Source organism: Mesocricetus auratus, unplaced genomic scaffold (genome assembly GCF_017639785.1).
Source record: "Mesocricetus auratus isolate SY011 unplaced genomic scaffold, BCM_Maur_2.0 Super-Scaffold_100015, whole genome shotgun sequence".
Taxonomy (NCBI): Eukaryota; Metazoa; Chordata; class Mammalia; order Rodentia; family Cricetidae; genus Mesocricetus; species Mesocricetus auratus.
Window position 1 is genome coordinate 50,353,234 of NW_024429198.1, and position 16,253 is coordinate 50,369,486.

The window sequence follows — 16,253 nt, forward strand, 5'->3', positions numbered from 1 at the left end:
AGATTCTAAGAGCCACAGTGTCAGGGAATTAACTGTGAGGCTGTATCTCTTAGTACTGTCAGAAGCTACACTCAAGGTCTCTCTCCAACATGACTGTCTAAACACGAGCTGATCAAGGGCAGTAGACATAGTAAAATGGATGGGGTGAGACATGGTGGAGCCCACAAGGCTTCAAACCTACACCAAGAACTGCAGGCAACTAAGGGATTCTAAGAGTGAGAGAAAGTCTTCACCACGGAAGAGCATGCAAATTGATCAACCCTGCAAAAATACATACAAATAACATTACATATACTGACTGAGTAGGTTATATTTAGAGACATAAGTGCATATACAAGTATCCATATGTAACCAATAACAATGAAAATAGAGGCTGTGAATTTGAAAGAGATCAAGGAGAGCTACATGGGGGAATTTGGTGGGAAGAAAGAGAAATGATGTAATTCTATTATAAATCTCAAAAAACATTTTTAAAGACCTCATGTTAAGATGACAAATTTAGACAAGAAAACAGCTGTATAAAATGGCTAAAGAGAAACCCAAAATAAAACTTCACTGTACCTCCCTGGAAGGCTGAGGCAGGAAGGTCATGAGTTTGAGGCTAGACTGGGCTACATAATGAGATCCTGTCTTAAAAAAAAAAAAAGAAAAAAAGAAAGAAATAGTGAATTCACTGACAATATAGCACCATTGGTTTTCTCCTAGTGAAGATGTAGTCACATGCATTTCTCTGAAAAAAAAAATCCCTAAAATTTTGCCTCTTGATACAATGATGGCTGATTAGGAAGCATCCCTTCCTTTTTTGTCGTCTCAAGACTTCTCATGCTGATTCTTGGGCTATAGATGAGTGAAACAGAGCCTTCACAACTGTAAGAATGAGGTGTAGAGACGATTCTGAACCACACAGTCCCAAAGTCCATCCTAGGTAAGATGCTAGTTAGGCTTCTTAGATAGATGGCCAGGGCTGGTGGCAGACAACAGCAGAGATGACTCCCCTAAGCATTGCCCATATCAGTGGCAGTGGTCCAGGTGTCCTCAGTGCAATTCTGTAACAAGTCTTCTGGAATTAACTCATCCTTGCCTGCAGTCCCTTTGAGCGTTCCTCTCCCCTCTCAACACAAGGTAGGAAATTAGGGCCAGAGAGATTATTTGGCACGTCAAAGGCCATTCCCAGTAAGGAGAGTGATGGGATCTGTGTCAGGGAATCCCCTCTGGAACCTGTGTACCGTGGTTTTCTGTGTTGATTAGAAGGAGCTATGAACTCGCAGCAATCCATTGCTAATGTCTGGTAGGACCTGTAGGAGAGCTACTGATGAAGTGCCTTCCAGGTAAAGTTTTAATTCAGAGGACTTCAGAATAATCAGTCATATAAGAAGTGGCTAGTCTTCTGTCAATCTGCATGAACCTGGTACATCCATAGCATGACAAACCAGGCAGTCCTGTACATACGATTCAATGATGTTTGCAGATGTGTTTTGAAAAACTGCACATATGAGAGTTAGTCATCAGTCGATCATTATGAAGATACACATTCTCAAATGGCAAATGTCAACTCAAAATAGACTCCACTGTCCCATTTCCTTAATTGGTTATTATTGGTATTAAAGGGGCTGTATATATGACATATTTAAAATCATTTATTACTATTGGGGTAACATTAGATAGATCATTTTGTATTCTTAACCCTGCCCCCCTCTTAAAATTCATCTATGTAAGTAAATAAACTATTTCCTTCCCAAGTTGGTTTTAAACATTGTGCTTCAACACAGCAAGAATAACCCCAACTAAGACACAGCAAGCACACACATTTTTCTTTTAATTCAAGTGTCTTTAAACATAGTGGTAAGAATTCTAAAATGATCTTTCATCTTAAGATGACAAAGGTATGCAAATTATCCAGTGCCACAGCACAGGGATACTGAGAGTGATTGGTAACCAGGTAGCTCTGTGAATCAAGCTGATTGTACAGTCTTAGGAACAGTAGCTGAGAAAGGGAAGCTGGTTCCTATATTATAACTGCTCACACTCATATGAGACCCAAGGGCAACAAACCCACCAAGAAGCTTAGAGTTGCCCAGTTTACATTATCATCACTACTAGCACACAATCATTTTGTATATCATTTATTAAACATAACTAAGAAATATTTTTGACTGAATAAGAATGACTCTGCTGCAAACATAGCTGGCATTCCAAATTTTTTCAAATATTTGTTCTGGAAAATAATTGTTATAAGCCAACCTGGTGAATTCAAGACAGACACACCATGAACAATCTCATGCATCGGAATTGTGCCTAGAATACTCATGCATCTAGTGTAAATGCTGAACTTACTGAAGGAAGTATGACCTCTGTTCTAGAATTTAGTTGGCTATGAAGTTTACTAATGTGTAAATTCTTAAAATTTTTAAAATTATTTGGCCTATTTCTAAATTTGGTAAAAATTGTAACAACAAACTATTTTTTAAAAATAATTTTACAATCATGTAATTATGACTAGCTATATTATTTAAAGAGTTACAACATCATTATCCCAGAGATTGTTTGAGATCTTATGCTGAGCTTTAAACACCATCACTATTTCCCATGTCCAGTGTCCCTGAATTAGAGATCGTAAATGTGCTATTCTATACTAGATAGCCACATTCTACTTCTAACTACATTATTGTTTCTGTTATACAGAATATTGCTTCAGATAGATCACAAAAGAGTCCTAAAGTTTCAACGAAAAAAACAAAAATTCTTCACTAAGGACAGAAATGAAGCAATTACCGAACAAGTTGCTATTACATTGACCTTAAGAGAACTGACAATGTAAATGCTTACATACCACAGGAAGGCTATTTTATGAGAAGAGACAACTTTTAAGAATATGTTGAATTATTTATTTGTCGGGCGGTGGTGGCGCACGCCTTTAATCCCAGCACTCGGGAGGCAGAGGCAGGCGGATCTCTGTGAGTTCAAGGCCGGGCTGGACCGACAGCCTCCAAAACAATACAAAGAAACCCTGTCCATAAAAACCAAAAAAAAAAAAAAGAGAATATTTTGAATTCTTCAACACAAGTACAAGTTTCAAAACAGACAGGAGAGAAAGAGAAAAAGAAATGGAGAGGGTATGATGGTGTAGACCATTTGCTATTTCACAAAAAAAAAACTTGTATGAATAACAAAAAAACATTTTAAAGAAGTTTTGAAATCTAAATTTAACTGACAAAGTGAGTACAAAGGAGACATAGATTCAGTGTAGGATTTCACCCAGAATAGAGTGTAAAAGCAAACCCCACTAGCATGGGACTGCAAACACACTCAATGGCTGCCTGGCCATCTACCTTAGTACCATGTAACCAGGCCAAGTTACAAGAATATAACAAATGCAAGACACAGTATATACAGTTTAGAATGTTTGGGAAAACAACAGTTTCCAAGCACCATATGAAAAATCAATTAATCCATTAACTGGAGAAAACTGTTTCTACAATCTCCAATTGGGTTATAGGTTAAGCTGTCCATAAATAGACTCAGACCCATTAAATTTATTGCACTGTAAGTTGGCTGATGTAATTATGCCCAATGTAAACAATAATGTGAATTTCCTTAAAGTTTTATATCAGTAGATGACACCTGGTTAAAAAAGAAGTACTCAAAACCCATGCAAAATAGTTTTCAAGTTCAAGTGTACTAGTGTACCAAGTTTCTCTGTAAATGTGCATTTCCATGGAGATTCTGCAGACCAAGACACATTGCTGGGGAGTGCCAAATATAACATCTTTTTTTTTCTTGAAAAAAAATCCTGGTTTATATTTAAAAGCAAGGGGAATGGGGATAAATCCATTAGTTTGGTTGTCCTGTTAGAGTTCTTCACCTCCTTGCACATATTTCTGCTAATGTCCTAAATTTAGGTTCCAAATGGTCCAAAAACTCAAGCCCATCTTCTTCCTGTTGGTCACTACAGCAACCCACAGAGCCAGCAGCCGAGCCTCTTCCTTCATAGTTGTAAGAGAGGACATAGTCTTGAGCGAGGTTTTGATTGTCGTTCTCATGGCACAACTGCACCTTCTGCCGGGGAGAAAGCACAAAATATTTTATTTTTATTATTTTAAGCACCAAAACATATTTACAGAAAAAGAATTGCTTTGATTTACCTTTCACTGTTTAATTTTTAATCAGAGTGTGTCCTCTAATGGTTTCCTATGTGTAGAAAATGCACATGATTGGTCTGTATCATAAAATCACACCATAAAGTCAGTATTAGCACGCTTCTAAAAGTACCGAGTGGCACTAAGTACCCAAGTGTTCACTTTAAGTGGCCATTGCTTCCCTCTTTCTAAATAATGAGAAAAGTGAAAACACACTCAGTAAACGGAACCCAAATTGATGTGAGCACCATTCTTTCTGAAAAGCAAAGCGATGGTACATAATGGTATTGCCTTGTGCTAGACATTAAGCTGCTAAAACAAAATTTGTCAGATGCAAAAATCACAGCCCCAAATTATTTCCTTAAAAAGTAATAAAAGCCACCAGGCAGTAATGGTGCATGCCTTTAATCCCAGGACTCAGGAGGCAGAGGAGGTAGATCTGAGTTTGATGCCAGCCTGGCTTACAGAGCAAGTTCCAGGACAACAGTGCAAAATAAAGAAACCGTGTCTCAAGAGACCAAAAAGTAACAACAAAGAGAGTAACAAAATCAAATAAAATATATGGGAAAGTGAATGACTACATTAATCTGAACATAATTAAGCCCAAATTAATCAAAAATAGTAACTTTCCAATAAGCAGATTCACGATTCATTAAAAGCAGCAGTCTACACAAACACAAAGTTGGAACCTTTTGTAACATGTAAATTATATCACCATAAGCTTGGGGAACAGCTCAGAAACTCACTTCACCAAGTCGAGGCTGAGTGAAATTGTGCCACTCGGAGTAAGTGTATCTGTAGTTGTCCACCTCCACACGTCCTCCTCTGCCGGGGTCCAGGGTGTGGTGATGATAGCCAGCCGCCCCACAGGACTCCAAGGTCTGGTGTCCTCCTTTCACCATCTCAATGGTCTCCTGCCCTCCACCTTTGGCTCCGGCTCCCAAGGTGCCAAAGGCTGCCTGCCCAGAAGCTCCCACGGTTTGGGTTGTGAAGCCATTGGTGGAATACTGAAAGGATAAAGGCATGCATCGGTTAAATACCCAGAGGAAGAACAGACAGTAAGAGGAACAGCGGGGACAGAGGACACCTTGGCTTAGAACAGCATTACAAGGGAGTCTTTCCAAAGACGCGACTGGATCTGTTCCTTCCATCTGTCTTTTCAACCCCTACCTCTAGCATGTGCCCCATACCGGCTGTCATATCTAACACAAGAAAGAAACTGTGGGTGCAGATCAAAAAGCCTGACGTAGATTCCAAATACTCCTTAGCATGCTGGGCATGCTCCCTTATGGCCTTCCAGTGCCTTGAAAGCAGCATTTCTGTGTCATGGGGATTTACTTTCTCAGCTAAACCCATCTCCCTTTACCAGACAAGAGAAGATAAAGAAATAATGACAAGCTTTCTCAGTCAACAGTGACCTCCGCTCCTCCCAAGTCAAATGCAAAGAAAAATTTACTATTACATGTAATCTTTGCAGTGTACATAAATCAAGCAATAAACCAGGAAGGAAAATACCAGAAATGCCAACACATTGGTCACTTCTTTTCTAGGTTGTGTGTTTACACCCTGAAATGCAATTTAAGTTTTTTTCAATGTCTTTTTCTCAAATATGGTCAGGCTTTGTTTTGTTTTGTTTTTGTTTTTGTTTGTTTATTTGTGCTTCTAGACTTTGCCTGCTCTGGCCATCGGCTGTGCTTTTTGGAAAATATTTGCTTGTTTTTCCTTCACGTATTGGGCTAAGAAACCAGAGCCACTGGGCAGCCCCTTGCTTGTGTGCTGCTTTAGACTGGCCGCCTCAGGCTCATTTCAAAACCACATTACAGTCAGCAAGACTCCAATAAAGCTTTTCCCACCGTCATCAAAGTCTGTGGAGATTTTATTGCTAGAGCCAGATTTAAATATAAATATATATATGACATGTGAGTAATTAAATGCAATATTTTAAAACATAAAAAGCAGTTTAGGTAGATTTAAAAAAACAAATACGGGCCTAACATTGAAGCCATGAGACACATATAAGAAAAAATTGCGTACTAAAGGATTTGCTTAATGCTAAGTAGCATCCATGGGATTCATATGCATTTTATTGACTCCCTGGGATAAACGGCATTTGCTACTAAGTTACCAGACACCAAAAGAAGTTTGTTGAGAAAACAAAAAAAACAAAAACCGGTTTTACAAGGATCACACAGTATAGAGTAAATCGTCCTCTGACCTTGGTTACTAAAGGCAGGTGAGTGACTTACAACTTTGTCATCTCCAGGAGCCTCGGTGTTTGACACAATTAGGTTCTGCTGCGCCAAGTCATCAGGAAGAACTTTCTGTTGCTTTGTTGCCTGGGAAACACTACAGACTAACGTGAACAGGATACCTGGGGAAAGAAAGAAGGGAGCTCCCTTAGGTCTCTCGTGCATAACGTGGAGCTGTGCTTAAAGCGTCTGCCTTGAACAAAAGGTGCGTCAAAGGGTACGTGTCAAACGCCTTTCAAGAACACATGACTGCGTGTGTCAGAGTGTGTGTGCCCTTAGCAGACATGTTACAAACACGTATCACATATGCTTCAACAGTGGACTGTATATTCTGCTGAGAATACGCAAAGTACATATTTAAAAATATGTATTAAACACATGAGCCAGTGGGTGGCTCAGCAGGAAAACGTGGATGCCACCAAATCCAAACGGATGACCTATGTCCCCTCCCAGAGCCACCAAATCCAAACGGATGACCTATGTCCCCTCCCAGAGCCACCAAATCCAAACAGATGACCTATGTCCCCTCCCAGGGCCACCAAATCCAAACGGATGACCTATGTCCCCTCCCAGAGCCACCAAATCCAAACGGATGACCTATGTCCCCTCCCAGAGCCACCAAATCCAAACGGATGACCTATGTCCCCTCCCAGAGCCACCAAATCCAAACGGATGACCTATGTCCCCTCCCAGAGCCACCAAATCCAAACGGATGACCTATGTCCCCTCCCAGAGCCACCAAATCCAAACGGATGACCTATGTCCCCTCCCAGAGCCACCAAATCCAAACGGATGACCTATGTCCCCTCCCAGAGCCACCAAATCCAAACAGATGACCTATGTCCCCTCCCAGAGCCACCAAATCCAAACGGATGACCTATGTCCCCTCCCAGAGCCACCAAATCCAAACAGATGACCTATGTCCCCTCCCAGAGCCCCACAGGTGGCAGGAGAGAGCAGACTCCTGAAAATTGTTCCCTGACCTTCACACAGAGCACATTCCATTCAAAATAAGATAAACACATGTAAAAACATAAATACATATGCTCAATGTATTTGCTAAATAGAAATATATCTATGCCCAAACCACAACCTCTAAGTATTAACATTCATTCTAAGAATACGTCTTAAATTTTTTAAAGGTTTTGGGATAGATTCAAGAATGGACTTACAAAACAGCAAGGCTATGCCCAACAGTATAGCAAGAATAGCCCATGGTCCGAGTCTCACGTCTGCATAGCCGGTCCTTTCTCCTGAGCGGGCTGTGCAGTCACTTTCAGTAATGCAGTCACAAATAATAACATTCAGTGAAGTGACTGAGGACAGACCAAGCCTGTCCGTAACTCGGATAGGAACTCCGTAGGATCCAAATGAAGGGTCGTTCTGATAGGAAAGACGAGCTGCTGTATCTGAATAAATAATAAAACCAGCTGTTACAAAACATCTCTTCAGCAAAAGTGGCCAGTAATCCAACAGATACCCACGTCCCTACAAACAGACACTTGTGGATTAATACAATTGCTCCGATCCTGAAGCTGGGGCTGATCTGGAGCCCCTGACCCACAGTCACTGCAAACACACTGCGGTTACAGTTAGTCTAACACTGCCAGCAATGGTTAACTTCCACTGCCAACCTGTCAAGACTTTAAAGTCACATAGGAGACACACTTCTAGGCATGCCTCTGAGGCCATTCCTGGAGACATTTAAGTGATGAGGGAAGACCCACACTGAATGCAGGTGGCACTATCCCATGGGCTGGGATCCTGGACTTACAAAAAAAAAAGGAGGAAAAGACCTCAACATCAGCACCCATCCCTCACTGCTTCCTGACTGTGGATGGAACATGATCAGCTGCCTCAAGCCCCGAAGCCATGCCTTCCCCACCATGGTGAACTGCATCCTGAAAACACTAGCCAGAATAAACCCTCCCTTCCTCAAGCTTCCTCTGCCCTCTGTTTTGTCACAGCACTGAGGGAAGTAACTAACACACTGCCTCTTTATGACAACCCTTTGGCTCCTGTAATGAAGTATTTTATCCATTCAAAAGCAAGTTCTTCCTACCAGATCTAGTAGATGTGGTAGGAGGTAAGTTTTTGTCCTATCTTTAGTATATTCAATTAAACCCATTTTATTAGATTTCCATTCATGTGTAACTCGTCGGGGAGTTAGAGATCTGAAATCTTGGTGTCTCTCATTTGTTTTCATAAATTGTGCCAAATGGACACCAATACTTGTGGCTTATCAACAATAGTCGGCTCTGACAGGTTGGAACACGTTTACTTCATGGGCAGGTCATAAGCACACTTACGCTTATAGGACATTGGGACCAATTGGAGTTTTTTGTTGCTGCTTTGTTTTGATGGATTTTTTTAAGGTCAAAAGCAGGAAATATCCGGATCAAATGCTGGTAGGATCTCAGGCTCAGAGCAAAAGATGTAATATGATTCTCACTATAGACTGCCACAAGCCATAGAATAATCGCTCTGCTCCTTAACTTCCCAGTATGGCCTGCTCATTTTCTGTACAGTGTTGAAGTCTACAAGGTGAATTTGGCTTCACAGGACAAGAAACCACAGATCTGGGATTCCAATAGAATCAGTTATTAATTCAGTGTATTGTGTAAGACAAAGTGATAAGCCAAAACACAGAACTGAGAGTGAGTTATGTTCTATTTCTTTCATTATCTTGTTGACTTCCAGAAATAATCCAATTTCACACACGAGTAAACTGATGCGCCCAGAGAATAAATACTATGGGCCAGTATTGGACATGATGCGCCCATGTAATGCCTAGATTTCTACTGGTTACATTCTCCTTGCCCTGGCATTTCTCAAGCTTTCCTGGGTCTTCAAGGACTGGTATTTTTAAAATAACAAAATTTGGGGGCTGGGTTACAGCTTAGTGGGAGAACGCACGCTCACCAAGTGCAAGACCCTTCAGGCATTTCTTGTGCCACAGAGACAAAGGACACACGAGGATCCTGGGTTCAGTCCATGTGCCACAGAGACAAAATGGCATATGGGTTCCGACTAGAACATTGCTTCCATAAATGTTACTTACCCAAGGAGAAATTTTTAATTTTCTCTTAATGCCACTTAAACTATAACACTCTGACCTCAAACAAATAGGAAGGACAAAATCCAAGAATAAAGTTATTTTTTTCTTAAGAAAAACAAATGAAAATCTCTCTCCTCAGCTGGGCAGCAGTGGCACATACCTTTAATCCTAGCACTTTCAAGGCAGAGGAAAGCGGATCTCTGTGAGTTCAAGGCCAGCCTGGTCTACAAGCTACACAGAGAAACCCTGTCTCGAAAAATCAAAAAACAAAACCTCTCCTCTTCCTCAAGACACACAAGAGAATATGGCTTTAAAGTGTGTAAATCTGGTCAGCCTACAGATCGTCTTGGTTCAAGAAAGACTGCCTTGGCTTGCTTAGCTATGCCCTTGCTTTTCTTTCCCCATTCCCAGGCTCTGCTTGCACTTTTGTTTTGTTTTTGTTTTTAGCTTTTCTTTCCATTTGTCAGCAGGAAATTGAGGCATGGACACAGAGAGCTGGGCTTAAGAACATTTGGTGTTTTCAAGTTTCAAGCCACCCAAAAGGTGGCTGAGGTTCTCGAGTTAAGAAAGCCCATGGCAGCATGTACAGGAGATAGAAACGAGTTCTGGTGTTGGTGTGATCCATGTGGCAGCGGAGAAAAGCCACGTTAACATCAGCCATTCTTGCACCATAGCTCCCTTCTGGGCTATGGGTCAACTGGGAACCAAAGCAAGGAAGATTCCCCAAAAGAACACCCTAGACACAAAAACAGTGACATGTCAGCATGGCGGCAGTCAGAAGCAGTAGGGTGGTGGACAGTCAGAGACACAGATACCCCTGCAAGGAGGAGCTCACTGTCCCAGTTGCTTAAAGACATTTGGGCCAGCAGTTACAAAACATCCACGCAGATGAGTGTTTGGATGCGAGCGCAAATCTAGGGAATACCTAAGGGGATCCTGCTATTATCACCAGCAAACAGTGGAGAGGCCACCAAAACTCATGTCTTCTTTCTGAAAATGAATTTTTCTCTTATTTCCAGAGACTGCGAGACACAGAGAGAGAGAGAAAGAGAGAGAGAGAGAGAGAGAGAGAGAGAGAGAGAGAGAGAGAGAGAGAGAGAGAGAGAGAGAGAGAGAGAGCAAACTCAGGTTGAAAAGGGAAAGGCAACGTTTGGATTCACACACCGTTAATTCTCGTGAGCCTCCACATCCTCCGTACTTCCGAATCAGAACTCTCCAAACTAAAATCAAATGGTGGGCCATTCACTGGCTCATCGGGATCAACTGCAACAATTTCAGCAGAGGACATGGTGGCCTTACATATCACCACCGTCTGCTTGGGTATGAATGGGCCATTGTCATTCACATCTTCAAGTATGATTCCCAGAGTGCCGGTACAGCTTCTCCCATCTAGATACAGAGCAATAAGAACACATTGTTTAATGCCTTCATTCTTTTGCTAGAAAATCACACATTCAAAATTAGTATCTACATTCATTAATCACTTACAACGCATAAGTTACAGCAACAAGTACTGCCATGAGCGATGTAGGGAATATCAAAAGAAAAATCTTATTTCTTCCAAGTGGATTATACATGTACATATACATATACATATGCATATACATATACATATACATATACATATAACTGTTGCTTGGACATGTCCATTCATTCACTATGTCATTACATCAGTCATGGAAAATTCTAGACAGAGAAGTTTTAGTTGATTTTGAAGAGACAAGAAGAGAGTCTGATGGGGGTCACACAGGATTCTCAAAGTGCAGGTCAATTCTAGGGTGTGCACAGCATGTCACACATACCTGTGATGTGGAGAAAAGGGAGAAGGCAGGCATGTGGGAGCTGACACAGACAAGACCTGAAGACTTTTGGAAGCTAGAGCAGAGAACTGGGAGTTCAGCACACACAATGAGAATACTTGAGGTTTTGGAGCAGGGAAGTTGGACAGTAGAAGATATGTATTTTTGATAATTCAAACAGAAAATGGTTCAAGGAGATGGTTCATGGGTGGAGGAACATTTCCAAATGTAGACATTACCATTATGGGTGTAGTCTCATAAATAGCCTGCCACCTATAAATTAAGTAAATGGAACTTAGGACTGAGGGTGTAACTTCTGTAATTGATCTGTCATTCATATATGATCTTCTTGATAACTCTATACAAGGCTACAAGGCACTGTGTTGGGAAGTCTGGGACATACAAAGATGAAGCAATCAAGGGCTCAGGGAGGTTATGAAGTCTAAATCCAACCGTGAAACTAGGATTCCTGTCTCTAAACCATTTGCTCTTTCTACTTATTGAGGAGGATTTGAATGCTAGAGATGGAGGAAAAAGAAAAACAAAATCTTCACCACTCGGTACCTGGGGCCCCATCTTACATACAGCTGCCAACCTAAGGAAACGGAAACCAAGCTTGCAGCAACCAGATCCTCTGGCACAGTGGCTGGATCTTGGTAATTCTAGAGCAGGCTCATAGCCTGGGCACCTCATACCACCAGGTTAAGAACTGGTTCTGACCTACAGACCACAGAGATGTATGTGCAAGTCACTACAGAACTGCCAGCCAGTTAAAGTGGAGAGAAGTAGGAGGAGAGAACCAAAGGCAGAGCATAGCAGATGATGCCCCCATCAAGGCTAGGTCAGAGCATAGCAGATGCCCCCATCAAGGCTAGGTCAGAGCATAGCAGATGCCCCCATCAAGGCTAGGTCAGAGCATAGCAGATGCCCCCATCAAGACTAGGTCACACATGAGCAACGTTTATGTAAACAACAACTGGAAGATGCATTCACTCTACTTGAGCACATTTTATATCTTCGAGGACATGAAGAAGGGAATTTATTAAACAGAAATGAAGTCACAACTAAAACCCTGAAGAAATCAAACAGCAGAAATAATCTAATACATATTCTAGAAGAGGAAGGCACAGTAAAGAAACAATATTTCAGGAGACTAACTACTGAGAATATTTGAGTTAACTTAGAGTTGTAATACCTAAACCATCTTATAAAATTAGTTATATAATTTAATTTTGCAAGTTAGAGAATAATGAATTATGTTGATTTAATTACAAATACACAAAGTTCATTTACAAGTTTTTTGGAAACTGTCTAGGGGTAACTCACGCTGGCCTCAAACTTACTATGTAATTGAGGTTGGCCTTGAATTGATCCTATTGCCTCTAATACCCAAGTACGGGGTTTGTCAATATGCACCATGCCCAAACAAAGACATCATATAACAAAATTAGACTTTTGAATGGGTCTTGTATATACACCTTTCAGAAGTTCATTCTCTCATTTCACCTGGAGATCAAACAGGTTTTCTGGCTTGGTAGCAAGGACTTTAACCAGCAGGGCCATCTCATTGGCCCCATCTTAGACCACATTATTTTATAACTGTATCTTGTACTACAGATACTTTTAGCTGACAAGAGTTAATAAATGACAGCAAACTTAGTAATTAATTGCTCTGAATGCTGTACTTGGGAAAAATAAACTGAGAATATATGGAGCCCATTTTAAAAACATGTTTGGTAGGCTGGGCAAGATGACAAACACCTTTAATCTCAGCACTTAGAAGTAGTTGCAGATGAATCTCTAGGAGTTCAAAGCCAATGTGGCCTGCATAGGGAGGCCCAGGCTTGCCAGGGCTACACAGTGAGACCCTGTCTCAAAAGATAAAAAGGGTATACTGTTGGGCTGGGGATGGAGCTTGGTAGCAGAGTGTTTTTTGCCTAGGCCCTGGAAGACTCGGGTTTGTTCCTTTGCACCATGAGATTAAAAGAAAAAATATGTCATTGGCTTTAAAACTGAGGAAGTATACTGTAGCTGTCTTAAAAACCGATTTCTTACCTGTGTCTAATGCAAGGACTGTAATATTATAGATGCCATTTCTGACGGTCTCAGCCTCTCGATCCAGGGTTCGGAAAATGGTGATTGATCCTGAGTCTTCATTAACAGTGATCCATCCTCTGGGGTCACTTAACTTCCTGTACCTATTAACCACAGTGAAATAACACAGCAAGGAGGACCATGAGCCAAATCATAATGCCAGTAACAAAGGAGGGTATGGGCTTTTCCAGTACCGTAAATGTGAGAGGAGCAAGGGCATCACAAATACCTTATCCCACTGCTGCTTCTGTTGTCGGGATCGTACGCCTTATACCCATCGTTTTTGGTACCAGCGGGTACATTTTCTCGAATCCGCACAGTTTGTGTTGGAGGGATACACTCGGGGCCCTCATCCACATCTTTCACGGTGACAGTCACTGTGGCTGTGCTCATGGGTGACCTTGCACTAGCCTCTCTCGTGTACGGGGCTTCATTAACTACACCAATTTGCAGGGTCACCTGCTGCTGTTCTTCATAGTTCAGAGGCTACAGGAAATGTGTTGAAAATCAGATCAAACCCTTGAAAATCTGGTGAAGTTCAGAATATCTTCACATTAAGTCCTTGTGGTTCTATATTATAAATTACAAATATCTAATTTACTAATTAATTCTTACCTTAACCACACACAGAATGCCTTCATTGCTTTGGGGATCTGTTACAATTTTAAAATTTCCATTTTCATTGCCCTTTAAAATGGTGTAATTAGCTCTCCAGTTAGGAGAGTTAACCAAATCTTTATCCTGAACAGTAAGACGTAGTATTTCCACATTAACTGTATTTTCTTCCACTGATGTCGCATACTAAAGAAATAAAAAAAAAATAAAGCTTCATTAGCTAACTTTCACAAAACAGGAAGTAAGTCTCATTCTTACAAATTCCAAAGCACCATGTTCTCATGCTTAAAACTCTAACCCCCAGCTGCTTTCATGTCACTGTGAGCACTTCATGCCAAACCACAGGGCACAGACAGAGATGCACATCCTTTTCATCATTCTTTTTTTTTTTTTTTTTTTTTTTTTTTTTGGTTTTTCGAGACAGGGTTTCTCTGTATTGTTTTGGAAGCTGTCCTGGAATCGGCTCTGTAGACCAGGCTGGCCTCGAACTCACAGAGATCCGTCTGCCTCTGAGATGCACATCCTTTAAAACTGATACTGAGCCATGCACTTCTCTCTCGCAGACAGCACACACTTACAACAGTGCGAGTGAATGTTGGCAAGTTGTCATTCGCATCTCCGATAGTAATGATGCACGTTGCTGTTGTCTGCAAACCAAAATACTGGCCATCCATATCCTGTACTTTGATTTTCAACTCGTATTTGTCAATTGACTGAAAACAAAGAAAATGTAACTGTTAGGCAGAAGCACCGTCTTTACAAGTAGAATCTTGATTTCTGGTCTACAGCTCTTCTTGTATGAATAATTTAGGGGAACGTTGTTATGCCTAACAGCATTTACATCTAGAAAAAGTGCCTTGCTCTGGTAATGTACAATCACTATACAAAACAGAGTCTTTTCTCAAATGAAAAGTGCAATCAACTCCCAGAATATATAATCAGTTAGCATTACCAACTTTCAAAAGGGGAGAGAAAGACTGTGGTCGTGAGTACATTTAGTAATGCATAGCAGTGCAGAAATAAAAAGTTTTATGTCCCATCCAAAGCACATTTTTTATATTCAAAAGCATTGTAACTTAAATGACTGCTCTTCTCCTTTTCAGCCATCTTCATGCCACAGTTTCTGTCCCTATTCATCTTTCCTGTCTTCCCCCATTAACTAAAGAAACACTAGAGTGTTGCTGTGGACGCCACTCACATGCGCCTTTCCCGATGCACCCCTCCTGCACATCCTCTTAGGTTCGCAGCTTGAATGATGGCTGCCTTCACCTGACTACCCTCCAAACCTCACCCTGCTGTCTGCCAGGAGGCGAGCATGCTTCCTTTGCGTTAAAGTGCACTGAGACTTATCAAAACTTGTTAGACAGCGAGAAAGCAAGGACATAGGCTTTTCTTATCCTAAAATGCTGATCTGTGTTATCTGCAGATGACAGAGAAACACCAATATTTAAAAAGGATGAGCAACAGGTAAAACCTGGAATCCTGAGATCAAAAGATTAACACCAAGCACTTTTTAGTAAATTTCTTTGTGTGTCCAATGTTTGTAACTGTTTCTGTCATCAACAATCATTTATGTTTTTTAATTTATTTTCATTATTTTTCATGTGTATATGTGAATGCTGGAGGGGGAACAGGTGATCAGAAAATCTCAAAGAGAGTATGGCATCAATCTTCTAGGGCTGGTGGTACAAGCAGGTGATATGGGTTAAAGTTCCCCTCAGAACATGCACAAGGATGCACTTTTAACTGCAGAGCCATCTTCGCAGCCCTGTAAGTGTTCATTTAAAGACTTTGATTTGGAAGCTTAACAAGCCATTTTCATATTTTTTGCTATTGTTTTTATTGTGTTTGTTTATTGTTTCTATTCTCAAGGGCAGTATGTATACATGAAAGGAACCTGTAGTTGTCCAGAGGAGAACATTTAGAAAACATTTTCTTAAATCACTTCAATAAAAGAAACAATGTGTTGCTAATGATAACTTTGGATCACTTGTGTCAACCATTAAGTTATAAAGGGAAATGAAAACACGTAGCTTCATATTGTTTAATCATTTGTTAATATTTGGAAATATATCAGAAAATATATCTGATAGGTTTTCTATAAAGATTTTTTCTTTTTATTATTTTAGTTTTATGCATAGGTGCCTGAGTGCATGTATGCGTTGCACATGTCACAGAGTTCATGTGCTCAATAGAAGGTGTCAGATGCCCTGGAACTGGAGTTATAAACAGTTATGAGGTGCCCAGTGTGGTGCTGCGAACTGAACCCAGGTCCCCTAAAAGCACAGCTAGATCAAACTGA

At 40.8% G+C, this 16,253-nt stretch overlaps 1 protein-coding gene across 2 annotated transcripts in view; it reads right to left on the reverse strand.

Moving 5' to 3' along the window:
* Window positions 1-292: 292 nt before the first annotated feature.
* Window positions 293-16,253, reverse strand: part of Dsc2 (desmocollin 2) — a 34,809-nt gene continuing 18,848 nt past the window's right edge. The window contains exons 8-17 of one of the 2 annotated variants that reach the window (XM_013125096.3): window positions 14,530-14,664; window positions 13,952-14,137; window positions 13,566-13,822; window positions 13,298-13,440; window positions 10,608-10,832; window positions 7,558-7,794; window positions 6,383-6,507; window positions 4,883-5,143; window positions 4,143-4,188; window positions 3,915-4,056 (exon numbers count right to left, since the gene is read on the reverse strand). In XM_013125096.3, coding sequence (XP_012980550.1) covers window positions 4,153-4,188; window positions 4,883-5,143; window positions 6,383-6,507; window positions 7,558-7,794; window positions 10,608-10,832; window positions 13,298-13,440; window positions 13,566-13,822; window positions 13,952-14,137; window positions 14,530-14,664 — 1,605 coding nt within the window. In that variant the 3' untranslated portion in view covers window positions 3,915-4,056; window positions 4,143-4,152. Of the gene's footprint in view, window positions 4,057-4,142; window positions 4,189-4,882; window positions 5,144-6,382; window positions 6,508-7,557; window positions 7,795-10,607; window positions 10,833-13,297; window positions 13,441-13,565; window positions 13,823-13,951; window positions 14,138-14,529; window positions 14,665-16,253 lie in introns of both variants that reach the window. The other variant, XM_013125088.3, reaches the window with a different exon arrangement.